Here is a 22,887-nt window from a genome sequence, read left to right on the forward strand (position 1 = left end):
TAAATTTTGTTTTGTTTTAACAAGGTTGAGTTCCAGCTCTCAATTTTCTAGAAAAGAAAAAAACATTTGAATGAATTATCATGACTGTTGTATATGTCAATACATGAGAATTGAATGGTAACTAATCCTTTTACTATATGCTTTATTCTGATGTAAATTCAAAGGATTTATTTCTGTGTTTAGAGGATATAGGGGCATTGATCATGAATCCGATGAATTTTAAAAGCCTTGTTTGTGGTTTCTACTCCATAACTTCTACCTGAAAATCTTAGGGTTCTGCAGGAGTCTTAAATTCATTATAAAGAACTGGATAGTTTTCCTGTAATTTCCCTGTTGATTATCATAAAAATTGTGGTTGCGAGACACTTGAAAAAGATACAACACTATGACAAAATCTTTGCATACAATTCATTTTTTCTTTGTTTCCCATCTATTACTCAAAATAGGGATCTCTAATGGATTCCACTTTAGTTACTTCTATAAAGCAAGCCACATAAAGTTAAATGGAATGCTTTAAGGATAATTAAATTGCTGAGGTGCTAAGGTACACAATATTAGTGTTATATGGCAGAGCTATTCAGTTCAAATAAAAATGTGTTGGCAATTATTACAGTGGTAGGATCTTTTTTGACGGGCATTTACATACATACTTTCAAATTTAGAGGCATAAAACTCTAATCTTTAATATTGCATGAAGCATACCACCTCTATTTACATTTTTAAAAGTGAAATATACATTTTCATGCATATGCTTATGATACCAAATGTTATAATGTAAATATAAAAGTTTCAGTGTACTAAATGTTCATACATAAGCATTGTGTGGAATATATAAAACATTTAGAATTATTAACTTCTTTCGGAAAAAAAAACACCTAAAATGCTTCCTTCTTGGAAAAAGCTGAAGAAGATAGCCAATAAACTTAATAAGAGCATGACATTCAATGTGAATAGCAATTCATATCTCTCTTTTTTGGGTACCATGGATTCAAGGTAAATCTGTGTTTGAAATAATGGGAATAATTCTCTTATTATTTTTCAAAATTCTATGAATTCCAAAGTGACATTCACCATGAATGATACAACAACAACAACAACAAACATTTATCCCACTAAGTGAAGAGTTGTGTTAGATAGTAGATGATCAGTGTAAATTTTTTGTCAAAAAAACATGATATGAATCCTTTAAATCTCATCATGTAAAATGATAGTTAAAATCTATCAAACCCTATAAATATTAGGAGTTTGGAATTTATTTAAAAACATTAGTCAAATTCCTATAAATTCTGTAGGATTATCTCTGCATTGGTTTGATAAGAAAGGTTTTAGATTGAGAGATCTATACTTGAAGCATTATAATGAATTATGTGATGTAGATTGGCATAAACTCATATGGTATAAAGGTTATAACATAAAGTTTGCTTCATTCAGCTGAAAGGTGATGCTTCAGTGTCTCAGTACCAGAGCAAAACACTAAAATGTGCCCACTTTTAGTAATGCATATGAGACTCAATCATATCTCTTCTTTGAAATGTCCTATCTCACTATTCTTATAAATCTTTCTCCTTGGTGGATTGCAGTTTTCTGCAAGCTTTAAGTAATGCGGAGAACATCACATAATAGGCTTCTGATGAGATTTTTCTTCTGTGCTGCATACTACATATGGATAGAGAGAAACAGTTTCATTTTAAAAATTGAAGAACTTCGAGTCTGAAGATATGCGAGGAGGATAATAAAGCTATCATGCTGAAAAGCAATGAATGGAAAAAAGGAATTTCTAAGAATTCTTCTCTCATCATTTCTTAGTAACATTTATAATACTGAATGCTAGGTGGTTTTTTTTTTTGTTTTTCTCCATTGCGATCATCTGATGATCCGATTAGAAGAGTAGATGTTTTAGATTCGACTTATGTTAAAAAAGACAGAAGTAGACCTAGGAAGACTTGGACATACTATATAAAAAATAATCTTAATTTATTAGAATTAAATGAAAATATGACACTAAATAGGAACCAATGGAGAAAAAGAATTCATGTAGCCGACCCCACTTAGTAGGATAAAAGTTTTGCTGCTGCTGTTGTTGTTGTTGTTGTATATTGTTGAGTTATTCTAGGCTTCATGTCTGCTGAGTTCATTCACAAGATGTTTGACTATTGGCTTATGTTCAGATAGATATATTATATATCATTGTTGAATTTTACTTTTCATTTGCTTGGCAATAAATTATTGAGCTTGGGAGTGTTTCAGACAAATGCTATGAGGATGTTTTATCCATATGTTCTACACAACCTCTATTAAGTAGATGAAGCTGATGTTATGGTTAGCATATGGATCTTAGAGAAGCTGTGAAGGAATTAATAATTTTTTTCAAGAGTTTTCTGAGAATTTTTATTGTTCTATTGATAGATTAATCTATATAGGTCATATCAAATTAATTATATCATCATATTACAATGCTTATTTGAGATATCACTACACTTTATTCATGGAACAATTTGAGTACTTTTGAAACCAAGCTAATTTATTTTTGAAAAAAAAAAATAAAAGGGATAATAACATACAGACCACCCGGAACATTGATATTTTCAAATTTACCGCCCATGTGATTTTTCTGAAGTACCGAACCGATGTATTTACATGTGTCACGATCAAACTATTCAAAAATTGATAAAAATGAAAAAACGGATGAATTATGATATTTGAACGAGAATTTGAAAAATGGATGAAAGAGAGTGATTGATTTGTAAATACAAGTTTCGTGCGGTCTGTACGTAATTGCCCCAAAATAAAAACATGCAAAAAAATACACTATGAAATATGTCTTTAAAATTAAAACAAATAATAAACAAAACATAAAAGTGATCCTAAACTAGCCCAACAAGCCCAACAAGCCCTAAATTATTCATTTTACTTATGACACCATATATCCAACTAATCACATAGAAAAACTAGGGCAAACCAAACAGCTACCTACATGTTAACTTATGAGCAACTATCTACCAACACTCCTGATCTACAAGGACAACTACACACTCTAAATAAGAAAGTAAACGAAAATCATAATTAAAATTAATTCTAAATCAGTTCTTGCATCATCTATCACCATTAACTTAGTTTTAACTCCAGTAAGATGTGGCAAATATTTTGAACTTTAATTTAATTAATTTTGAGATAATTGAATAAAAAATATTTGATATTACCACTATTAAATTTAATTAAATTCAATATTTTTTTTTTTCAATCAGAATTTATTGTTTACATAAACAGGATTACATAATAATTTTTAATGAAAAAATTTAAATGTTTTACAATTATAACAAATAATATTAAACAGTGTGCCCATCAGCTTGACAATATTATTTACATTGCATAAATACAAATACATTAAAAAAATACTATAATTATCAATGAAAAAAAAATAAGCCTTATTTTTATCCCAAAATCTTGAAGATGTTTAAGGATAATTTATAAAAAGGGACACCTTAATTAAGCAAATAAGAATTAAGAATCGGATTAGAAAAAAATTTAAAAAGGAGCAAAAATGTAGGTTTCAGCAACGTTTTATATTAAAAAAAATCAATATAAAACATGGGTTATACTCACATTTTATATTAAAAAAAATTAATATAAAACGTGATATATACTCACATTTGACTAATTTTTTTTAATTAATTGATATGTTTAAAGATAATATAATAAGCTATTTATTTAATTTTAAAATTAAATTTAGAGAATCAGGTCACTTTAGAAAAATTAGAATTATGAAATTTTGAAATTTATATTATTTAGATATTAACGAAATTAATTTATATTGTCTAAATAAATTTACTGCTTAATAAATTTAAGTTTTTCTAAATTAAAAGTTTTGAACATACAAGATGTTTCGAATAATTTCAAACTATACTAAAATAAGAGTGAATATAAGATGATAGAAATTTAAAATGTTGAACAATACAAATCTGTACTCTTCGGCGTGGTCGAATAGTACCTGATACAAGAGTATAACTTGATGGTGCTTGAAGTGGCCGTTGTCGTAACTTATAACGGCAGTTGGCATATGTAAATCTATAAATTAAAAATATTTATTAGGTCCCTATTTTCGAAGGACATCCAATCTATATGTCGTCATCCCAAAACAGTTCTCGTAACTTTGGTGACCAATTTATCCAAATTTCATCTCTGAACCGTCAAAACTGCACAAAGTCAGTTCCAGTTGCCTAGGCGCCAAGAGGGGGTGCCAAGTTTCTGTAGGCTCGGTCTATTGGTACGAAGGGAAGATATGGACCAAGTGTCGAGGCGTTGATCCAAGGCATTGGGTTTTCGATTGCTCTGTATCTTGGTGAAATGAGAAATCGTTCGGGTACCTAAGCACCAGAGGCACACGCATACTTTACGTCTCCTCTAGTATTTTGGCAAAATGAGGAACTAGTTAAGGCGCTTAGGTGCTATTATGGCACTTAGCATGAGTTTGCTCCCTTTTTTAGCTAGCGATTTGTCAACTATAAATACACACCAAAATACCCTAGAGAGCATAAAAATGATATAAATAACAAAGTAAATACTAGGATATAAAACAACACATTTTCTACACATCACCTCTCCATTAGAACAAACTTATGAACCTAACATTATAATTAAGAGTCAAAATGTCATTTTGAAATTCGGATCCTTGTCAAAATCTTCATCTCCCTCTCAAGATGTTTCTCTTGTCGTGTCTTTACCTTTGTTGGCATGGAATCAAGCGGCCTTTTGTCTCACTTGTAGCTTTTCTTGCAACTTGAAAGCCTATTTCTCCTTATCTAGTAGGCTTCAACTACCTAGTTTTTACTATTTTTTCATGAAGATTCAAGTTCTCCCCACCACAAACAACCATTAAATTTCGATAAACCAACAATCATCTTCATTGATTCACAAATATAAAAAATTAGCTTAGCTTATTTTTCTTCTCTACAATGGGCAAGTTTTAATGGGATGTCTCAATCTTCATATTATAAATTCATTCAAATAAGACATGCACCTAAATGGAGGATAGTCAATTGGCCTACTTGACACTCATCATATTATTATCATATTATCTATTGAAGAGGATTACTCTTTATTTTTTTACGTTAGTCCAAATATGTGAATGGCTTTTTGCTGTAAATGTTAAAATAATTAACTCCTTCATGCAACCTCCAATTAATATAGTTTAAATTTCTTTTCCTAGATGTCATCTTCACTATTTTAATCAGTCTATATTTATCCTATATACTCACTCTTTGACAAACCTTTGTAAGTAAATGTTGCTACCGCTTGTCTCTCTGTGTCAATTTTTAGCCATATTTCTAGCAAATTGAACGTCACTAGGCCTCAAGATAGTCTGTTTTGGCTTGGCTTGTCTTCCTGTAATTATTGGTAGAAATTTTATTTATGATTATTAATTCATATTGCTCCATTTGAAATGTTTTTGAACATATTTACTTTGATTGCTTCAAAATTCATCAAAGAACTAAGAAAAACACGAGTTATCAATCCATGCAATTAGGAAAAGGGGGAACAAAATAATCACAATCTCTCTTCAAATGTGTTAGAAGTAATTCCATCTTCATCAATGCATGCATGTATATAAAATTTCGAACAAACTCTAAATTCCATTATGGGCTCAGCACCATAAGAACCTTCCCTTATTATAATAAGTTATGGAAAACCATTGTTATAGATCATCTAAGGAAATTTGCCCCTAATCTCATAACTATTAAAGAGGATGTCAATGCCACTATGTATGGCAGTTAATTCAAATGGTTATCTTTCAAGTATTTTAGCTAAGGTGACAAAAAAATTTCAAATCCTATTTTTTGATAGTAGTAGGAATAAGAAAGAATTTAACGCTACTCTCCAATATTCACCAGGTTTAAGTGAGGAGGTACAAATGAGGACTTATCTTAGATCACCAATCAAATATTTTCTAGTCACACTATTACCCTTGACTTGCATTTACATTATTATAGCCGGACAAATCCCTGTAATTGTTACTTGTATACTCATTTCATTATCTATTATAATAGTTTGCTTTTAAAAAAAAATCAATTAGAAATTGAAATTAAACTTGACATCATATACGAACCTGAACTTCCAGTAAAAATTAAATCAACTCAAAAACGTAAAATTTAACAGATTATATTTACTATAGTTGAAAATTCAATTTTGCAATCTAATAGCCCAAACCTATATTAATTATCTATAAAAATAAATTGTATGACAAATGATGAAACTTACAATGATTTATTTTTTATTCTTAAATTTTTGAATTACAAATTCATTAAAAAAAAAACTCTAAGAAAAGGTGAAATTATACAAAACATTTCAAAAAATTTATTAATGATGAATGCTTTAAAAAAACCCTAAGTACAAAACTTCATCTATCTAGTCAAATAAAAATGTGCACAACATCATAATTGCACATTATGGATAATTTTCTTTAAATTAAATATTCACTTATATGGCCATAAAAAAAGATATGTGCATTCAAATAAGTATCTAAGATTTTAAGTTCTTGAGCCTTCAATAGGATTTTATCTCATAATGAATATCAACACCAACACTTTCCCGTATTTATGGAAGCCTTGACGTGAAGGGAGAAGCGTGATTTTTTGAATAGTTATCCCAATTTTTTCCAATTATTTAATCTTACTTGGTTATTCATCTTTTCATCAAATTGTTGAAGCCAGAATATTAAGTTAGAGAGACAATAATACCACCCAAATGAAACAAAAGTGAATTCAACGCTTCTACTGATAGATTAGGGTAATCATTACTCAGGGCATTGTGCCTCTACACGACTTTGTGATAGCAAAACCGTGTAGTCTCTAGAAAAGACCTCATCCAGCCTAGATTTCCTTCGTCAATTTATGAATCATTAGCCCTCATAAAATTTCTAGATAATAAGAGAATGTCTTTCCCTTAACCCTTTTGAGATTCAAAGATTATGAAAACTCCTAGGATATTAAATAAGAGCCATATTTAACATTAAGTTCCTTCTGAAACTTTTAAATTAGTATGCTTATGAGATTTTTTGAGATAAGTAGAGCTGTTGTCTATTATGACTTGCCCTTCTAGAGCCTATAAATTGTTTGAGATAAGTAGAGATGTTCTCTATGACTTGCTCTTCTAGAGCCTATAGATTGTAGAGTCTCCATGAGGCAATTCAATGAGAATTCTATTTAACGTTACGTAACTTTTGATGCATCCAAATAGACATGCCCTAAAAGGTTTTTTTTTTTTTTTTTTTTTTGTGAAATTGAAACATCATTTTTCTCTGAACAAACATAAGAAATTAATAATTCGTACACATTAGGCGGGGATCAATGAGTAATGCTAGAAGTTTGGCAAAGGCACACAATGGCCGCAATCATTTCCTTAATTGGAGGGAAAACTATACATGACTAGGAAGATATGTATCATACTTCGGTGGATGATGGACGTTGAATGTCAATCATTGACAAATATTGAGTGAGAGTTCCTGAGAAACACCAAAAATCATAAGATATTAGGTGTTCAACTCAATTGTTCGAGAAATTGGCAACTAGAAAAGCAAGCGTCAAGCATTGGTGGATGACAATCATCAAACATTAATCATTAATAAACAATGAACAATGATGTATTAAAGAAGTTGAATGTCTCACAATGATTAATGATTGGCTCTATCACTTTCCTGATAACTAACGAGCATTATACATCAATCGATGGTGGGCATTGGACAACTATTAAGAAGCAAAAATTTAGACACGTCTTTGATTTTTTTTTTTTTTGTTCATCCTCTTGATAGGAAGGAAAATCGGATAACTAGTAAGAGAAGCATCAAATGTTAAAGATTAACAAATGACGGATATTAATTTTTGGTTGGCTCACAACCTATGATGAATGTTGAAGTTTAGGTGCTAATTAGTAGTCCACTCCATTCCAATCCTAACAAGAGGGAGATTAAGCTACCTAGAAGATAATCATTAAACAAATGTCAACGGCTAACAAATGTCGAATGTCATCACTGGCAATCATCGAGCTACAATTAATGAGAAACAATAAGAATCAAAAAACATTTATATGTTAACTCAATTGTTCTTCTAATATGAGAGGAAATCAAGCAACTAGAAACTAGCATCGAACTTAGGTGGCTAACAAACATCAATCATTTGAAGATATTGAGAAACAATCAATGAACATTGTAAGTCGAATGCAATTTGGTGATCAACTCAACAGCTCTCCTCGTATGAAAGGTGATCGAGCAAAAATAAAGATGCACATTAAATATTAGTCTCTGACAGACATTAGGTAATGGTAGTGATGAATGTCGATGTTAGTCAAAAGCTAGTGACTGGTGTTAGCAATGGCAAGCATATATGATTAGGTGGTACCAAACAATACAACATGGTTGAAAAAGCTCTAAAATAAATCCAAAAATTCTCTCCACAAAAATTCTCCTTTTGAATATGAAAATAAAGCCAATTTATAAATTTCAGGAGTTAAATTCTAGTTATTTTTGCCAAATAATCTAAAAACTCCATCAGCCAAAAAAAAAAAAAAAGATCCCCATGATCATTTGATATTTTTTTGGCAAATGAGTGCCTTAATAATCTTTGAAGTGAACTATCTCTAGAAAGTGGAATTCATAATTTGAGTCACTTGTTTCAACTATAAACAATCAAATTTTAAAGAAGCTTTGGTCCTTCAAATTGCCTCTAAAAATTCTAACTATGATTTTAAGTGTTTGATTTAACTCGCATAGCTCTCAGATCAAGAATTCATCGTTATCATTATATTGGTCTCTATCTAAACTATAAGTTTTGTTAAAAGCAGAGTTTGAATGATCATAAAATCAATTTTAAAATTTATGACCCAAATGTTTAGGTGCTTTGAGATAAGAAAATTACATCAAAATAGAATTTATATGACCTATCACTTATCAAATATAGGTATATTTCCAAGAGAAGCAATAGATCCAAGAGGCAATCAAAGAATAAGTAAGAAATTCAAATAAAATTCCACTTTTGAATTTAGTTTCACCCTTAGTTTAATGAAAGTTACATGGAGACAATCACCAGATTGATCACAATCAAGAAGCTGAAACTCAACCACTAAGCCGCATACATACACTTCATATGTAAACGCAACCTATAAACTTAACATATAAGGAAGAAAACAGCTCTTTAACAAGAACTTAAATTTCAAAGCCAAAGAGTGTTCTTATCTGGTGAAATATCAGCTCTCTCCAGCACCTCTCAGTATTCTCAATCACTGAATAATTCCCAAACCTGTAGGAAAAAAACAATACTGAGATAATGTTTCAAGTCTCTTTCATTTCCATTGTAACAGAAGTAAAATAAGGTTTGTGCATGAAAGAAAAACAAAGCTGACCTATCCTCTTCAGGAACTCCATTCTGTGTCAGTTTTACAATGGCAACACCAGGATCTGGTTCATCAAATTCAAGCCTAACCTGCATTCACAACAATGGGTAACATTTCAATACAGATAGTCAATAATCCATATGATTATTCAAATTGAAAGCCATCTCCTCACGGTTGAATGGATCCCATCAGCCCAGCTACTGAATCTCCACTTCTGCACAATGAGTCTCCCTTCCTGCAACTCCTCGTTTACCCCAGTGATCGACCCATCAATAAGGCTAAACTGACCTTCAATTTCCTTGCTAATCCTCGCGTTGCTGTGCGTAAACCCTTTCCAACTTTTCTCATCCATGAGTATCTCGTAAACATCCGTCGCCCTGCAGTTAAACCGCTCAATCATCCTGATTGTCTTGAACCCCTCTTTTTCATGTTTTAATGGGGCTTCCACCGCAGGACTCCCAGTCACTGCAGTAGCCAACTGTGCTCTCTCGGAGACCGGAGGAAACTTTCCGGTCTCCAGCTCGTCCATCGCCGGACCACCCTTCGACATAGCCTGCACATAGGAACGAATTTTTTGAAGAATCGCCGGCTTTCCCTTCGCAATAAACGCGTCCTTGATCCGGAGGCCGATTGGACCATCGCCATCGCGAAGAACGAATTTGACCTCGGGGTCCTCATCTGCATTCTCATCGCCGAGGAAAGGTACCTCAACGGATCCCTTAAAGCGTAAGAGCTGCGCGGCGCTATCTTCTCTCCCATCGGAGTCACTGCGTGCTTCTGCCTCCAAGGAGAGAGAGATGGAGAGCTCGTAGCCGGGTATGGCCCTTCCCTTCCTAACGTTGACATAGGCCTCGCCTTCGAGTTTGTCGATGTTTCCGGTGCGGATGAAAATGCCACCATGGTCTTCGACGATGGTGAGGTCGGAGAGGACAGAGGAGAGAAATGAGCGAGACCACTGGAGGCAATCGCGCTCCACCCAGTGCCAGTTATGGACGTTCCTACCGTCTGCGCGCTCGGCCACGATCCATCTCTTGTCACCCTCGCCGTACTTCGCCATGGGTACTAGGGGTTCTAGAAAGTAACAGATGACAGCAATATGTTCGACGAAATGCCGCAACCAATGGCAGAAATGAGTGGACTCCCAACATGTGCATTAGATTATACATAATTCATCTATGTTCGTCAATCTCTGAAGTTCATACAATACATAAAGTTTTGTTTGAGAAGACTATAAGCTTCCTTTGGTTGATAGTGTATGTAGAAGTCTACAAAAGTTTTTGTTCCGTGAAGGAACATTTTCACAAGTTCATTTACAAGAATAGTGATTTTTCATCGTTTTAGATCGCAGGTGATCTTCTATGTTCCGTCAACATGGCCTTCAAAGACATTTCACCGAATGACATTGCTTTGACATTGCTTCTTCAGACGAAGCCTTACTAGACCTCTTGTTCGTCAGGCATTTGAGGCATTAGGTTCCTCTTGAGGATTGTCGAAACTATTGTGGCCTCAAGTGTCTGACGTAAACCTATTATCATCATTTTTGGACGGTCTTGCACTTGAATCATATGCATTGTTGAAATCATTGTTATGTATATAGAACCTTGATTTTTCATCATTTATGGGAAGTATTCTTCTTGATAAGATGAACTCACTGATAATTAGGGTTGTCAAAAAAACTTGTCATTCACGAATAGCTTGTATTTGGCTTGCTAAGTAGCTTGTGTTTGATTTATTCGTTAATCGAATAAGCCGAACACGAACAAATTTTTTAAGTTTAATATATAAACAAACTGTTATGGTATGACTCATGTATCATATAGGGACATACGCTGGAACGAAGCGGAAGAATCTGTCCAAATTGGGAAGATACTTTATGTGAGTTGGGGTCATAGGGTACAGGGGTAATTTGAGAATTACATATTGTACTGTGGGGTTTACTCTAGGATCATAAATAAACTTATTTGTAATTCTAGGTCTTTGAGAGAGCTGAATATTGCATTATGTACTATTTTCTGAATATTGAAAAGGATGTCACCGCTCTGCTCCCGATGACGTAGGCATCTTTGGCGAACCTCGTTAAATCTCTGTGTTCTTCTGGATTTGTGTCGTTCTTGTTTTTCTTCATCCTTATTTTCTCAACAAGTAGTATCAGAGCGAGGTTCGAGGGCAGGGAAGAAAAAGTTTCGGTACAGCAGTAGAAGAAGAAGAATTCGCGAGTTCGCGGTACAGCAGGAGAGTTCACTAGTTCGCGGCTTCAGTACAGCAGGAGAATTCGCGAATTGCAAGAAGTCGCAATTAGCGGCGGCAAGGTTCTTGCGGAAGGCGGCTGGGCGGAAGGGAGGAAAGGAATCTTTCCTTCTGTGCGTGGATCTGAAAAGGAAAGAAGTTTTGCAAATGAAGGTTCGACGCATTCATGAAAGGAAGATTCTATTAGAGAAATTGGAAGGAATCTTCCCATTTGTTTCCTTTGCTGGTTAGATCTGTTTCCTTTAGAGGCTGCGGAGAAGAAAAAAGAAGGAAATCAATAAATTCTTTTCCCGCTGAAGAAAGGAAAGTTTTTGAATTTTGCTTAATTAAAAGAAAGTGGTTTTTTAATTAAGTTGATTTAAAGAAAATTTCAATATATCGAATGAAGCAATAAATATTTAAATTATTTTAATATAATTTACCTAATAGAATAATGATATATTAATATATTTTTTATCGATTCAATAAATAATATTTTAATGTAAGATCAATTTTAAATATTTAGAATATTTTATTAATTTTTAAATTAAATATGTTATTTACGATCATCCCATTTGAATCAAAACGTTAAAATTGAATTAGATTTGAACCAATCATTTATTTTTTTTTTAGTTGGACTTCACTGGTTCTGACCAATACAAAAACAGTTTTGAGCTTGGACCGAACTTGTTGAATGATCGGCTCACGGTAGAGTAATCTTATCTTCAAAACAATGCACTTCACCATAATTTTGTGACAAAAAATAGTGTAAACATAAATACTAAATTTTAGATATTAAATTTATAAATATATGAAAATAGTGAATAAGTAGTTAAATTTCTATAGTAATAATGTTATTATAAATATAATAAAATAAATAAAATAATAATTTAAACATTATAAATTTTATACTTTAGATGCATTTTATTCTTATGACATCCCAAATTATAACTTCAAAATTATTTTAATTTTACAAATGCCAATTCTTATATATTTACATATCTAATATCTAAACTTTGAGATTTACATAAATAACCCTTAAATATTTGACAATACATCAAAAATATCACTCATATTAACCTTTTTTTAAATGAAAACACATAAATTTTTAATGTCAAGATGTTATAGATGTGAATATCAACTTTGTAAGTATTACATTTTGTAAATACATAAAAATTGTGGGGTATTTATGAAATTTTCCAAACTTTAAAATTTGAAATATAAAATAATACAGTTTTAAATTGATAACCTCGACGGCGACTTCTGCTTCCCTTCTCCGGCGTTCGCAGCGTCCATTTCCATCAGCTCAGTCGGCTGATTATCTCCTCCGCTCCCCCATTGTTTGTCTTTAGCTTTTTGGAGTTTCCATGGCTGAAAACAACCCCTGTTTGTCTTCAATAGCAGGCGCTGAGGTATAAAACTACGGATAGTTGAGGAGAAGGTTCAGTTCTCTAGCTTTGGCTGCCGCAGCTCATGGGCCTAGGGATTTCTATTTTATTCCGGTAACTTCTAACCTGATAATGGAAAGATTTCATTTTATACAGCAGTTTTGGCGGTTTGATTAAACTGCATTTTGGTAGCTTTTTCAAAAAGTTGATGTTGAAATTTGTGTTTTTTCACCACTCATGATTATGTGCGGTGCAGCTTTCTAGTTGTGGTCTCACTTAAAAAAAAGATTATAATAGCAGTCACAGCTTTTGAGTATTAGATTATTATTCAGCAGTTTCACAACCGTTTTTTAATAAACTGCAGTAACTCAAAACAGACCCTTAGGCTTCGTTTGAGAAGGCTGTGAAGTTTCATTTGGTTGCAGTGAAGGCCAATGCCTAGAAAATTCTTTGTTTGATGAAGTGGCCTCTCCCGAACGTTGTTGGAAGTTGTATCACAAAAATGATAATTTTTAGGCGTTTTAGATTGTAGCTTGCCTCCTCCATTTGACAGATGTGATTTTTAAAGGAAATTTGCATTATGGGGACGCTCCTTCAAATGAAGCAAGGAGCTTCACCATCTGGCAAAGCTCCTTTAGAGGTCATTTTGTGGAACATGACTCGTCATCTCCTTTCTGATGAAATTTTAGTGTTTTTGCGATACAACTTCCGCTGAAGTTCCGAAAGCGCTCTGTTGACAAATATAAGTTTTTCCAAGCTGCGGTGTTTGAGTGCAACCGAACGGAAGTTGAAAGCATTCTCAAACGGAGCCTTTAAGTACTACTCAACTCCTATGCATTCACATATCTGACACTTAAATGTTAATTCTTACATACATGACATCTTACCTCTATATGAAAAAATAATGTTGATTTTGATGTGATTTGAAAGATATAGATGATATTAATGTAAAAAGTAAAGCTTGTGTGCTAAATATGTAAATGCATGACAATTAGGATTATTTCACTTTAAAGCATTATTTTATTAGCATTTGTCGATCATCTTGTTGTACCATGATATTTTGCTTAAGAGTTCTTTAGGGCGACGGTGCAACACGGTAACACATCACAATTTTGTCTATTCGAATTTAATAAATATGGCTCCCCAAACAGACCCCACTAAACTCCTGTAATATTGCTCACTGACCACTTTTTGACCTGATAAGAAGCTGAAAACTTCACTTTAATGAGTTATATGGGGCTTCCTAGCATAATTTATTACTATTATACTTGTGTATTAATTATTGTTATTATTGTGTTTGACAGCTTATCTGAATGTGTTTGAGAATTCATAAGCAAAATTTCACTCTGCCATTCCCAAGTTAAAATAATACAGCACACAATTCTTACGTATTTATATATTTCACCTAAACTTTCATATTTATATACATAGCACTCAGATATTTACTATCACATCAAGATTAATATTATTATCACTTTTTAAAAGTGAAATACAAGTTTTCAAGCATAGGTTTAAACCAAAGTGTTGTGTATGTAAATATGAAGGTTTAGCCGCAAGATTTGTAAATATATAAGATATATGTGCGACGCATTTAAAGTTCCCAATTTCTTAATATTTTGCTCGCAACTAATTAATTTTAGTATTGTGCATGGCGGCTTATATGAATGTTTTTGACAATTTAGAAGCAAATTTTAACTTTTCCTTTCTCGTGTTAAAATAAACAAAAATGTTGGGTAGATCATGTTATTTTGATTATCCGTTATATGATTTCTAAATCTTAAAATTGTCACTATGACATACTCTCATGACGCAAGCGTCCCTCCGGCAATGACACGGGCATCCCTCTCATGTTATTTGAAGTGAAGCAGGGAGTCAGAGAATGCCTGGACCGGTTAGATCCAGGCTCGAGAGAATTGACCAGTTTTTCACCTCCTTTCAATAGAGGGGCCCATTTCTAGTTATTCTAGGGTTGTATATCGGTATTATTTATGTTTTAGTTCAGTTATTGTGAGTTCTCTGTTGGGACACTCGTCGGCGTCTTAAAGCCTTCTTTTCTGGCATCATATGAAAAGGTGAGTGGTGCCACAATTATATCTCATTTTGAGGTGGTGATTATCCTCGACTTTCCCTTTCGTCGCAGCCTTCCATTCGCGGCCACCGCTCTTTCTCCCGGGTGCAGGTGCTGCCAAACAACCCTTTCGAACTGTTTTACTGCAGTTTCACTTGCTGCCACCTTCTTGAACCTACCTCTCTCGCTGTTGCAATCTTCCCATGTCACACCCCAACTAGCCCCCTTTAAGGGTCCGCTGAGGTGTGATAGAGGCAGACCATTCGATCAGACCAAATTCTCACTCAGGGTGTGACATCCCAACTGTCCTTAACACCCTCCGCCGCTACCTACCTATTGTCCGATCCCCCCTACTATTTCTAGCAATCCACACTTCTCTCGGCCATCCTTACCACTCTCTATCACTATTGACCTACTGTCCAAGCCCTCCCTCTTGTTGTTTCCAACAAGGCACAACCCTTCCAACTATTTTTACCACCCTTTGCCACTGCCAACCTACTATCCTGTCCTCCCCCTTGCTGCTTCAAGGCATACACAACCTTTCCAGCCACCCCTACTTGCTGCTGCTCCTCATCCACCCCCTACTTGTGGACCACCTAACTGACCTCCACTTCCCACGAATCGAACTCTAGTCTGAGTTTATATTTTGTTGTTGTTATTTCCTATTTTAGTGTGTGTTTGGTTGTAATTGCATATTTGACTTTTTCAGTGATAATATTTTTTTTCCTATTATTGTTTAGGTTAACTCTGGTATTATTTCAAGTTTTATGTCTTAATGATAATGTGTCATTAAAAGTCATTAATCACTCATCTTTCTAACATTTCCCAGCAGATAAAAAGAGTAGGGATGGCTAATTGAAAGAGTTGTTATTTGTTGTTCGATGGAGCTTTCTTTTTGGTTCAGATGTCATCCATTCACGAGAATATTCTCTTGTCTCTTATTGTTTTCCTTTTTTCTGAACTCCCGACTTGCTCTGTCGGATTCAGACTATTTGATTGGTCTTGGGAGCTACGACATAACCGGACCTGCGGCGGATGTAAATATGATGGGTTATGCCAACACTGATCAGATTACTTCAGGCATTCATTTCAGGCTGAAAGCTCGTTCTTTTATAGTTGCTGAGCCTGGCGGAAATCGTGTCGCATTTGTCAATCTCGATGCATGTATGGCGTCTCAACTTGTGACGATTAAAGTTCTCGAAAGGCTAAAATCAAGGTACTATATGACAACCTTCATAGATTATGCTAGTACTGCTCATTGCTTCATGTTTTGACTATTAAGCTCAAACATTGGTAGTTATATGTTAATTAATAGAGGCATTTACATACATATTACACTTGCTTCATGTTTTGACTATTAAGCTCAAACATTGGTAGTTATATGTTAATTAATAGAGGCATTTACATATATATTACACAATTTTTATACGATTATACACAGCACTCAAATCTTTAACATCACATCAAAAATAGCACTATTACCCCTTTTTAAAGATGAAAAACACATTTTCATGCATACGTTCAAAGCACCATGGTGTTATGTATGTAAATACCAATGCTTAGGTGTGAGTGATGTAAATTTCCTTATTTAATATCTTCATTTCATGGTTAATAGGCTTGCATAATGAAAGCTATCACTCGATGAACTTTCATTCAATGTATAAAAGGGTTTGCTTCTTAATCCATGAGGACAATCTAATAGTTTTAATAAAATCCAGGCTTTTGATATTGAAACTTTGCCACCCAAAATGATTTCCAAATCAAGAGCTTGTATAATCTATAACTCTCAAATAAGAACTAGTATTAGCAGTTTGATTCTGAAGGTTTTTATATAGTGTTATCCCTTGCTAAACCTAAATTGTGGTGGGTAGATGATTAATCATGTTCTAGTGTCTTATTAGAATCAAGAGTAGTTTCCTACTATGCTAATGGTGGATCAAAGAATTATGGTTTAGGAAGATAGGCTTTGTCAGTTGGGCTTTGTTACCCAAAATGATTTTCAAATTGAGAGATAGTATGATCCACACACTCAAATAAGAACCAATGTTAAACTTAAATTGTGGTGAGCACTTTTTAATTTTAATTAAGGGGGAGTTTGGTAGCACATTTTTAATAGAATTTAACCATGGATTTCGCCTAAATCCAGCTAAACACCAAAAAAAGTAAAACCAAATCTAACTCTCCGTTAAAGTAAAATCTCTCCCGTTCCGTCTCTTCTGCGACGTAAATCCGGATTTATCAAATTCGATTAGAAGGCGAATTACACGGGTTTACATCGCAGTTTCTTGCCTCCTCCCTCTCCTTCGCGAGCTGACTAAAATCCGCAAATTTGATAAATCCTATTAACTTGAATCTTCTGTTGCAGCCAAACACCGCCTAAATTTTAGGGTCTCCTCAGAAGACTTCTAATTTGAACACGGTCAATGCATCTATAATTCATTTCTTTGCACTTTGATTCCTTCTTTTAATGACTTTTGTGTGGCCAAGAGAGGACATAGAAGATTGAAGGAGTGGAGAGAGATTGGGAATGAGAGTCTGACCAGAGGAAGCCAAACATTGATTGATCCCATCTTTGACTGCCCATTCCTAATTTTAAAATTACACTATTCTAAGTTATCCCTTGATCTTTATTTGCAAATTTATATCCTTTTAGTGTTAAACTCTTAATATTTTTCTATATGCCTCCTAAATTAGATTTGCAAGCCCAATTATAAATGTTAATAAGTCATAGAATTATCTTATTCACCCTTTTAATGAAAAAAAAAGATGTAGATATTTTAATACATTAGATATAATAGATAATCATCCATTTAGAAGCCACCATAGAAGAAACCAAATAATTAAAATAAAGAAACGCTAGAGAGAACTACAATCCTACCTAAGGAGCAACCAAAGGAATCACATCCGAAAGAAAATTGTCAAAATAACCCATAAATCAAACATATGAGAGAGAGAGAGATGGTATTTTCTTAATGCTATTTGGGGCTGGACTTCAAAATTTATTATTTATTAAGCCATGCCATTTAAGATAGCATCATAATTGGCTTTTGTGAATGGATGTACCAGGGTTTAGGAGGCATTCAAGAAAGAAGGGTGGTGAAGAGAGGGTTGTAGATTTTAATCATGTGCTGATTTGATGTAGGCCTTTGTCAGTTCTTAAACTCTTGTAGTTAGGGCTATTAAAACGGCTCATTGTTCGCGAACAGCTCTTGTTCGGCTCTTTAAGAAGCTCTTGTTTGATTCATTCGCTAAGTTAAAGAGCCGAACACGAATACGAAGATGAACACTTTTTTTTGTGCTTGATATATTGATGAGTAGTATTTTTAAAAAAATTAGTTGACTATAAGGCTACAAAGATTTATAATCAAATAAAATTATTAAATAAAAAAATGAATAACAATATATTAAATTATATTTAAATGATGTTCTAATATAAAAAATAAGATTTAAATCATTCGGCTGCGTGATTAGGGCCGCCAAAACGACTCTGTGTTTGCAAACAACTCCTGTTCGGCTCGTTTATCACCAAGCAAACGAGCCGAACACGAACACACTTTTTGTGTTCGAAATATAAACGAGCTGAATACAAATAGTGATATTCTTTAACGAGCCAAACGCAAGCTGAGCCTGGGCCGCTCGTGTTCGGCTCGTTTATACCCCTAATTGTAGTTAATTCCAATCAGATTTGAGATCAATCACAGTGAATCATCGTCTGATTCACCAAGCGGGTTAGTCTACAGTTAGCCCAATCAATGTATGACACAATCACATAAGATTGCTAAACTGTCTTCTCTTTATTTTTAACAACTTGTATTATATATTTGTGTGAGCTTTGACAATCCACATCTGTGTAGGTACGGAGACCTCTATACTGAACAAAATGTGGCCATAAGTGGCATCCATACACATTCTGGTCCAGGGGGTTACCTTCAATATGTTGTGTACATAGTAACATCTCTTGGCTTTGTGCGACAGTCATTTGACGTTATTGTGGATGGCATTGAGAAAAGCATAATACAAGCTCATCAAAACCTTAGACCTGGATCACTTTATGTAAATAAAGGTAAGCTGGGCGTTTACATTCTTATCATCATTTTTGCTTTTGTAGCGTTTTTTTCTTAGTATCACATGCCTGGGCATTTACATACATACCCCAGATTTCTCATTTATTTACATATCTAAAACTAAAAATTTCATATTTACATGTGTGGCACTAAAATCTTTAATATCACATAAATATACATACATACATGCATACATATATACATACATACATACATATATATATATATATCACTTTTACTTTTCATATATAGGTTTATGAGACCAAAGTGTGACAATCGTAAATATGAAGTTAGGTGTTGATATGTAAATGCATAAGAATAGTGTGGTATGTATGTAAATTTCCCTCATGCATTTGACTGAAAAACAATGGCCCTTGAGTTAAAAGAGATGCCTATATAGATTGCCTCACAGGGCGTCAAGCCTATTGTAGTTTTACAGTTATGGATCTTGCTATATTTCGAAGACAATAAAATAAAAATAAAAGTAAATAAATTGGCTGAATTTAGTATTTAATATAATGATAACAATAAACAAAAGAGCTTTGTTAATAGGCCAATCAATCAACTTTGATCTTAACATAATGCAGGCCACCTAAGGAATGGTTCTCTGCTTTCAAGGAAAGACAGCAACCAGAATGAATTGAATTAACATAAACTAAAAAGAGGAAAGTAAGTGCCATTATGGGAAAAAAAAACAACTAAAATCCAAACACCTTTGATGATAATTCCCAAGAAAAAGGCGGCCACCATATCGTCCAAATCATTTTTCTTATATCCAATGATTGCAAAACTTAATTATAAAGACCATGATATAACAAAAACACCAATAATATTATAATATATTTAGGGTACGTTTGGGGCGGGCGGTGCAGTACTGCACCACAGTTTTGTCTGTTTGGGTAAACTGCGTTTTGACAGCTTTCTCAAAAAGTTGCAGCTCAAATATGCATTTTCCCACCACTCCTGGCTAAGAAGGTAGCAACTTTCTAGTTGCGGTCTGACTTAAAAAAAAATTATAATAATCACCGCAGTTTTGTGAGCATCAGATTAATACGCAACAGCTTTACAGTTGTTTTTTAATAAGCTGCAGCTGCCCCAAACAGGCCCTTAGAAAACATAACACCGAGAGTATGAGCCACCAAAGAAATCAATAAGTACTATTGAACATGTTGTCAAAGTGGAAACTAAAAAAAAAAGGAAAATCCATAAAAATATTTGCAAATCTGGATGAAATTTGATAAATACATAAAAACACAAAGAACTTGTCAGGATAAAATATAATGCAAAGCTCTTCAGCAAGAAAAAAATCAGAGAAAAAAAATGTTGCAAGATAACCAACAAAAAAAAAATCTAATGAACTAATCATCACAGAAAGTGAAAAAAAAATCAAAAGCTTCTAACAACCACAATAAATGAAATAGCCCTCCAGATGAAGAGTTAACTAACTTCCAAAATGATCTAAAGAAACATAAAAATGATTAGGCAAACATCAGTTAGAAGATGACTGAATTGTTTACCACAAACAAAAAAAGGATGATAATTGTAACCAAAAGACAAAAATCAACCCATAAAACCAACAAAACAGACTTCAATAAATCAACCATCCATCAAGTACTAGTAGGAGCCTATTTTTACCACAAAATATAGTCATTGATGGAAAAAATACAATAGATATTGAATGAAAAGTGACACGGATAAAGTTCAACCCCCATAAAATTGTATAAATTATTATCAAATAGTATCTGCTAGACTTAGGGGGGAACAAAGGTTAAAGCCTAAGCCAAAAATCAAACACAAATTTAAGGAATCCCACTCTCATCCAATCTTGTAGTACTAACAAGCTTCTTTTTATAAAAAAAAACATAATAAGCTTGCCATATAAGTCTTACTAAACAAAAGCTCTCATTGGACAACCAATCAGCTGCAGAGTTTCCTTCATGAAAGGCACGAGTCAATCTATTTTGAAATTTCAAAAGAAAAAGCTTACTGGAATAAAAATTTTTATGATCCTAACTAACTGATTTATTGTTATTTAAAGTAGTGACAATCCATCTCAATCCATATATGGCTGAAACCATTACGAGAGCTAGTTCTAAACCATAGTGAAGTGTAGCAAGTTTAGCATAAAAGGAATTCTGATATCCAAGATTAACATTAAAAAGCAAGTATAGTATCATCATCATGATTTCTGATGATACCACAAGCAAGCTCACTCAGATTACCCTTACCACATACAACTAACTACATTTACTCTTAGTATATCCAATGATGTTTAGTCCAATACATGATAGCACTTCTATCCTTACATGTTTGTTTAGGGACCTTGTTGTTAATAATGTTGATACAATGTCTTTCACCTTTCATGTTCTTGAAATTAAAAGTTTATTAGAGGGGAAGAAACAAAATTTGGTTCATCACCTTCCAAATAATTCATTTACCATAGAGACTCAATCCCTTGTGTTTGCAATCATGCCTTTCCAACCAAATAAATCATAGTACAAATTAGTTGTCAGTTTTGCTGGTAGGCAATACCATAACATTTTAAAAAAAGAAAAAAAAGAATGATACTAGAGTTCTTAAAAAAAAAATTAAGGTGCATTGTGTGCCGCTGCTACTTTTGATGTTGAGCATATCACAATGATTTAATGCATTTGGTAGCAAGGTAGATTTACACTTGTTGCTAATCTATTATTTTTACAAATTCGGTGATGCATTTAGTCTCGAGATTTTTTGCAATATTTAACTATGCAGTGTTACTGATTATAAAAGCTAGCAGGCTTTTAATTGAGATTCACATGATTCTAGGCATGGAGTTCATGTTATATGGTTTTTTTTTTTTTTTTGAGTGAAGTGTCAAAGTAGCCGTTTGACTATTTATATGAGATTATTTTAGTCCCAAAGTCTATAAAAGTGTCAGATTACTCTCCATACTCTTTTAATATGAGTTAAAATAGTCCCCAAAGAGGAGTATTTTAGCCTTCATTAAAAGAGCTTGGGACCAAATTATCACTCTATAGATTCGAAGATTAAAATGGACCTCTAAAAAGAGTCTAGGAAACATTTTCACAAGTTTCTCTTTTGCTTTCACTTAATTTTTCATTGGAAAAGGGCGATCCTCAGGATTTATTTCAAATTTCCTAGGGAATACAGCTTCTACCTTGTCATTAACCATCCACTTTTATCTATATCAGCAGTCTTTTCTCTTAACTTCTACATTTTCTCTTTTATTACATGATATACTCAAAGCCTCAATCTTGATATTCAGGAGAGCTGGATGCTGGTATAAACCGCAGCCCAAGCGCCTATCTTAATAACCCCGCTTCAGAGAGAAGTCAATATCAGTATAATGTTGATAAACAGATGACTCTTCTGAAGTTTGTAGATAATGAATGGGGTCCAGTTGGTGCCTTTAATTGGTTTGCAACTCATGGAACTTCAATGGGCCGCACAAACTCCTTGATAAGTGGTGACAACAAAGGAGCTGCTGCTCGTTTCATGGAGGATTGGGCTAAGCAGAAAATTTTAGGTACGCAAAGTCGCAGTACTCATGTTGCTGTTCCTGGTTCTCACAACAATCAACAAAGGATTCCACGTAGGGTCTCCAACATTATTCCTCAAGTGGATGATAACGGTATGTTTTTGCATCTCTAGTAATATTCAACAACGTAAAGAAGCTGACTATTATCTGTTTTTTTATTATTGGAAAATTGACATACCACTCAATTCCTATGAATTCACATATCTAAAACTTAAACTTCAA

The 22,887-nt window shown here is 33.5% G+C and overlaps 2 protein-coding genes across 2 annotated transcripts; one reads left to right on the forward strand and one right to left on the reverse strand.

The window, feature by feature from the left end:
* Positions 1 to 8,993: 8,993 nt before the first annotated feature.
* Positions 8,994 to 10,604, reverse strand: LOC110027499 (activator of 90 kDa heat shock protein ATPase homolog). Its single transcript, XM_020728957.1, has 3 exons — positions 9,554 to 10,604; positions 9,391 to 9,470; positions 8,994 to 9,287 (listed from the first exon to the last, which is right to left on the reverse strand). The coding sequence occupies exons 1-3, from the start codon at positions 10,436 to 10,438 to the stop codon at positions 9,194 to 9,196; spliced, it is 1,059 nt and encodes a 352-aa protein (XP_020584616.1). The 5' UTR covers positions 10,439 to 10,604; the 3' UTR covers positions 8,994 to 9,193.
* On the forward strand, positions 10,437 to 22,874 carry LOC110027451 (neutral ceramidase-like). Its single transcript, XM_020728896.1, has 6 exons — positions 10,437 to 10,440; positions 11,528 to 11,781; positions 14,993 to 15,174; positions 15,968 to 16,279; positions 18,918 to 19,126; positions 22,393 to 22,874. Exons 1-6 carry the CDS (start codon positions 10,437 to 10,439, stop codon positions 22,776 to 22,778), a joined length of 1,347 nt encoding a protein of 448 aa, XP_020584555.1. The 3' UTR covers positions 22,779 to 22,874.
* Positions 22,875 to 22,887: the final 13 nt, after the last annotated feature.

This window comes from Phalaenopsis equestris, unplaced genomic scaffold (genome assembly GCF_001263595.1).
Source record: "Phalaenopsis equestris unplaced genomic scaffold, ASM126359v1 Scaffold000428, whole genome shotgun sequence".
NCBI classification, from domain to species: domain Eukaryota; kingdom Viridiplantae; phylum Streptophyta; class Magnoliopsida; order Asparagales; family Orchidaceae; genus Phalaenopsis; species Phalaenopsis equestris.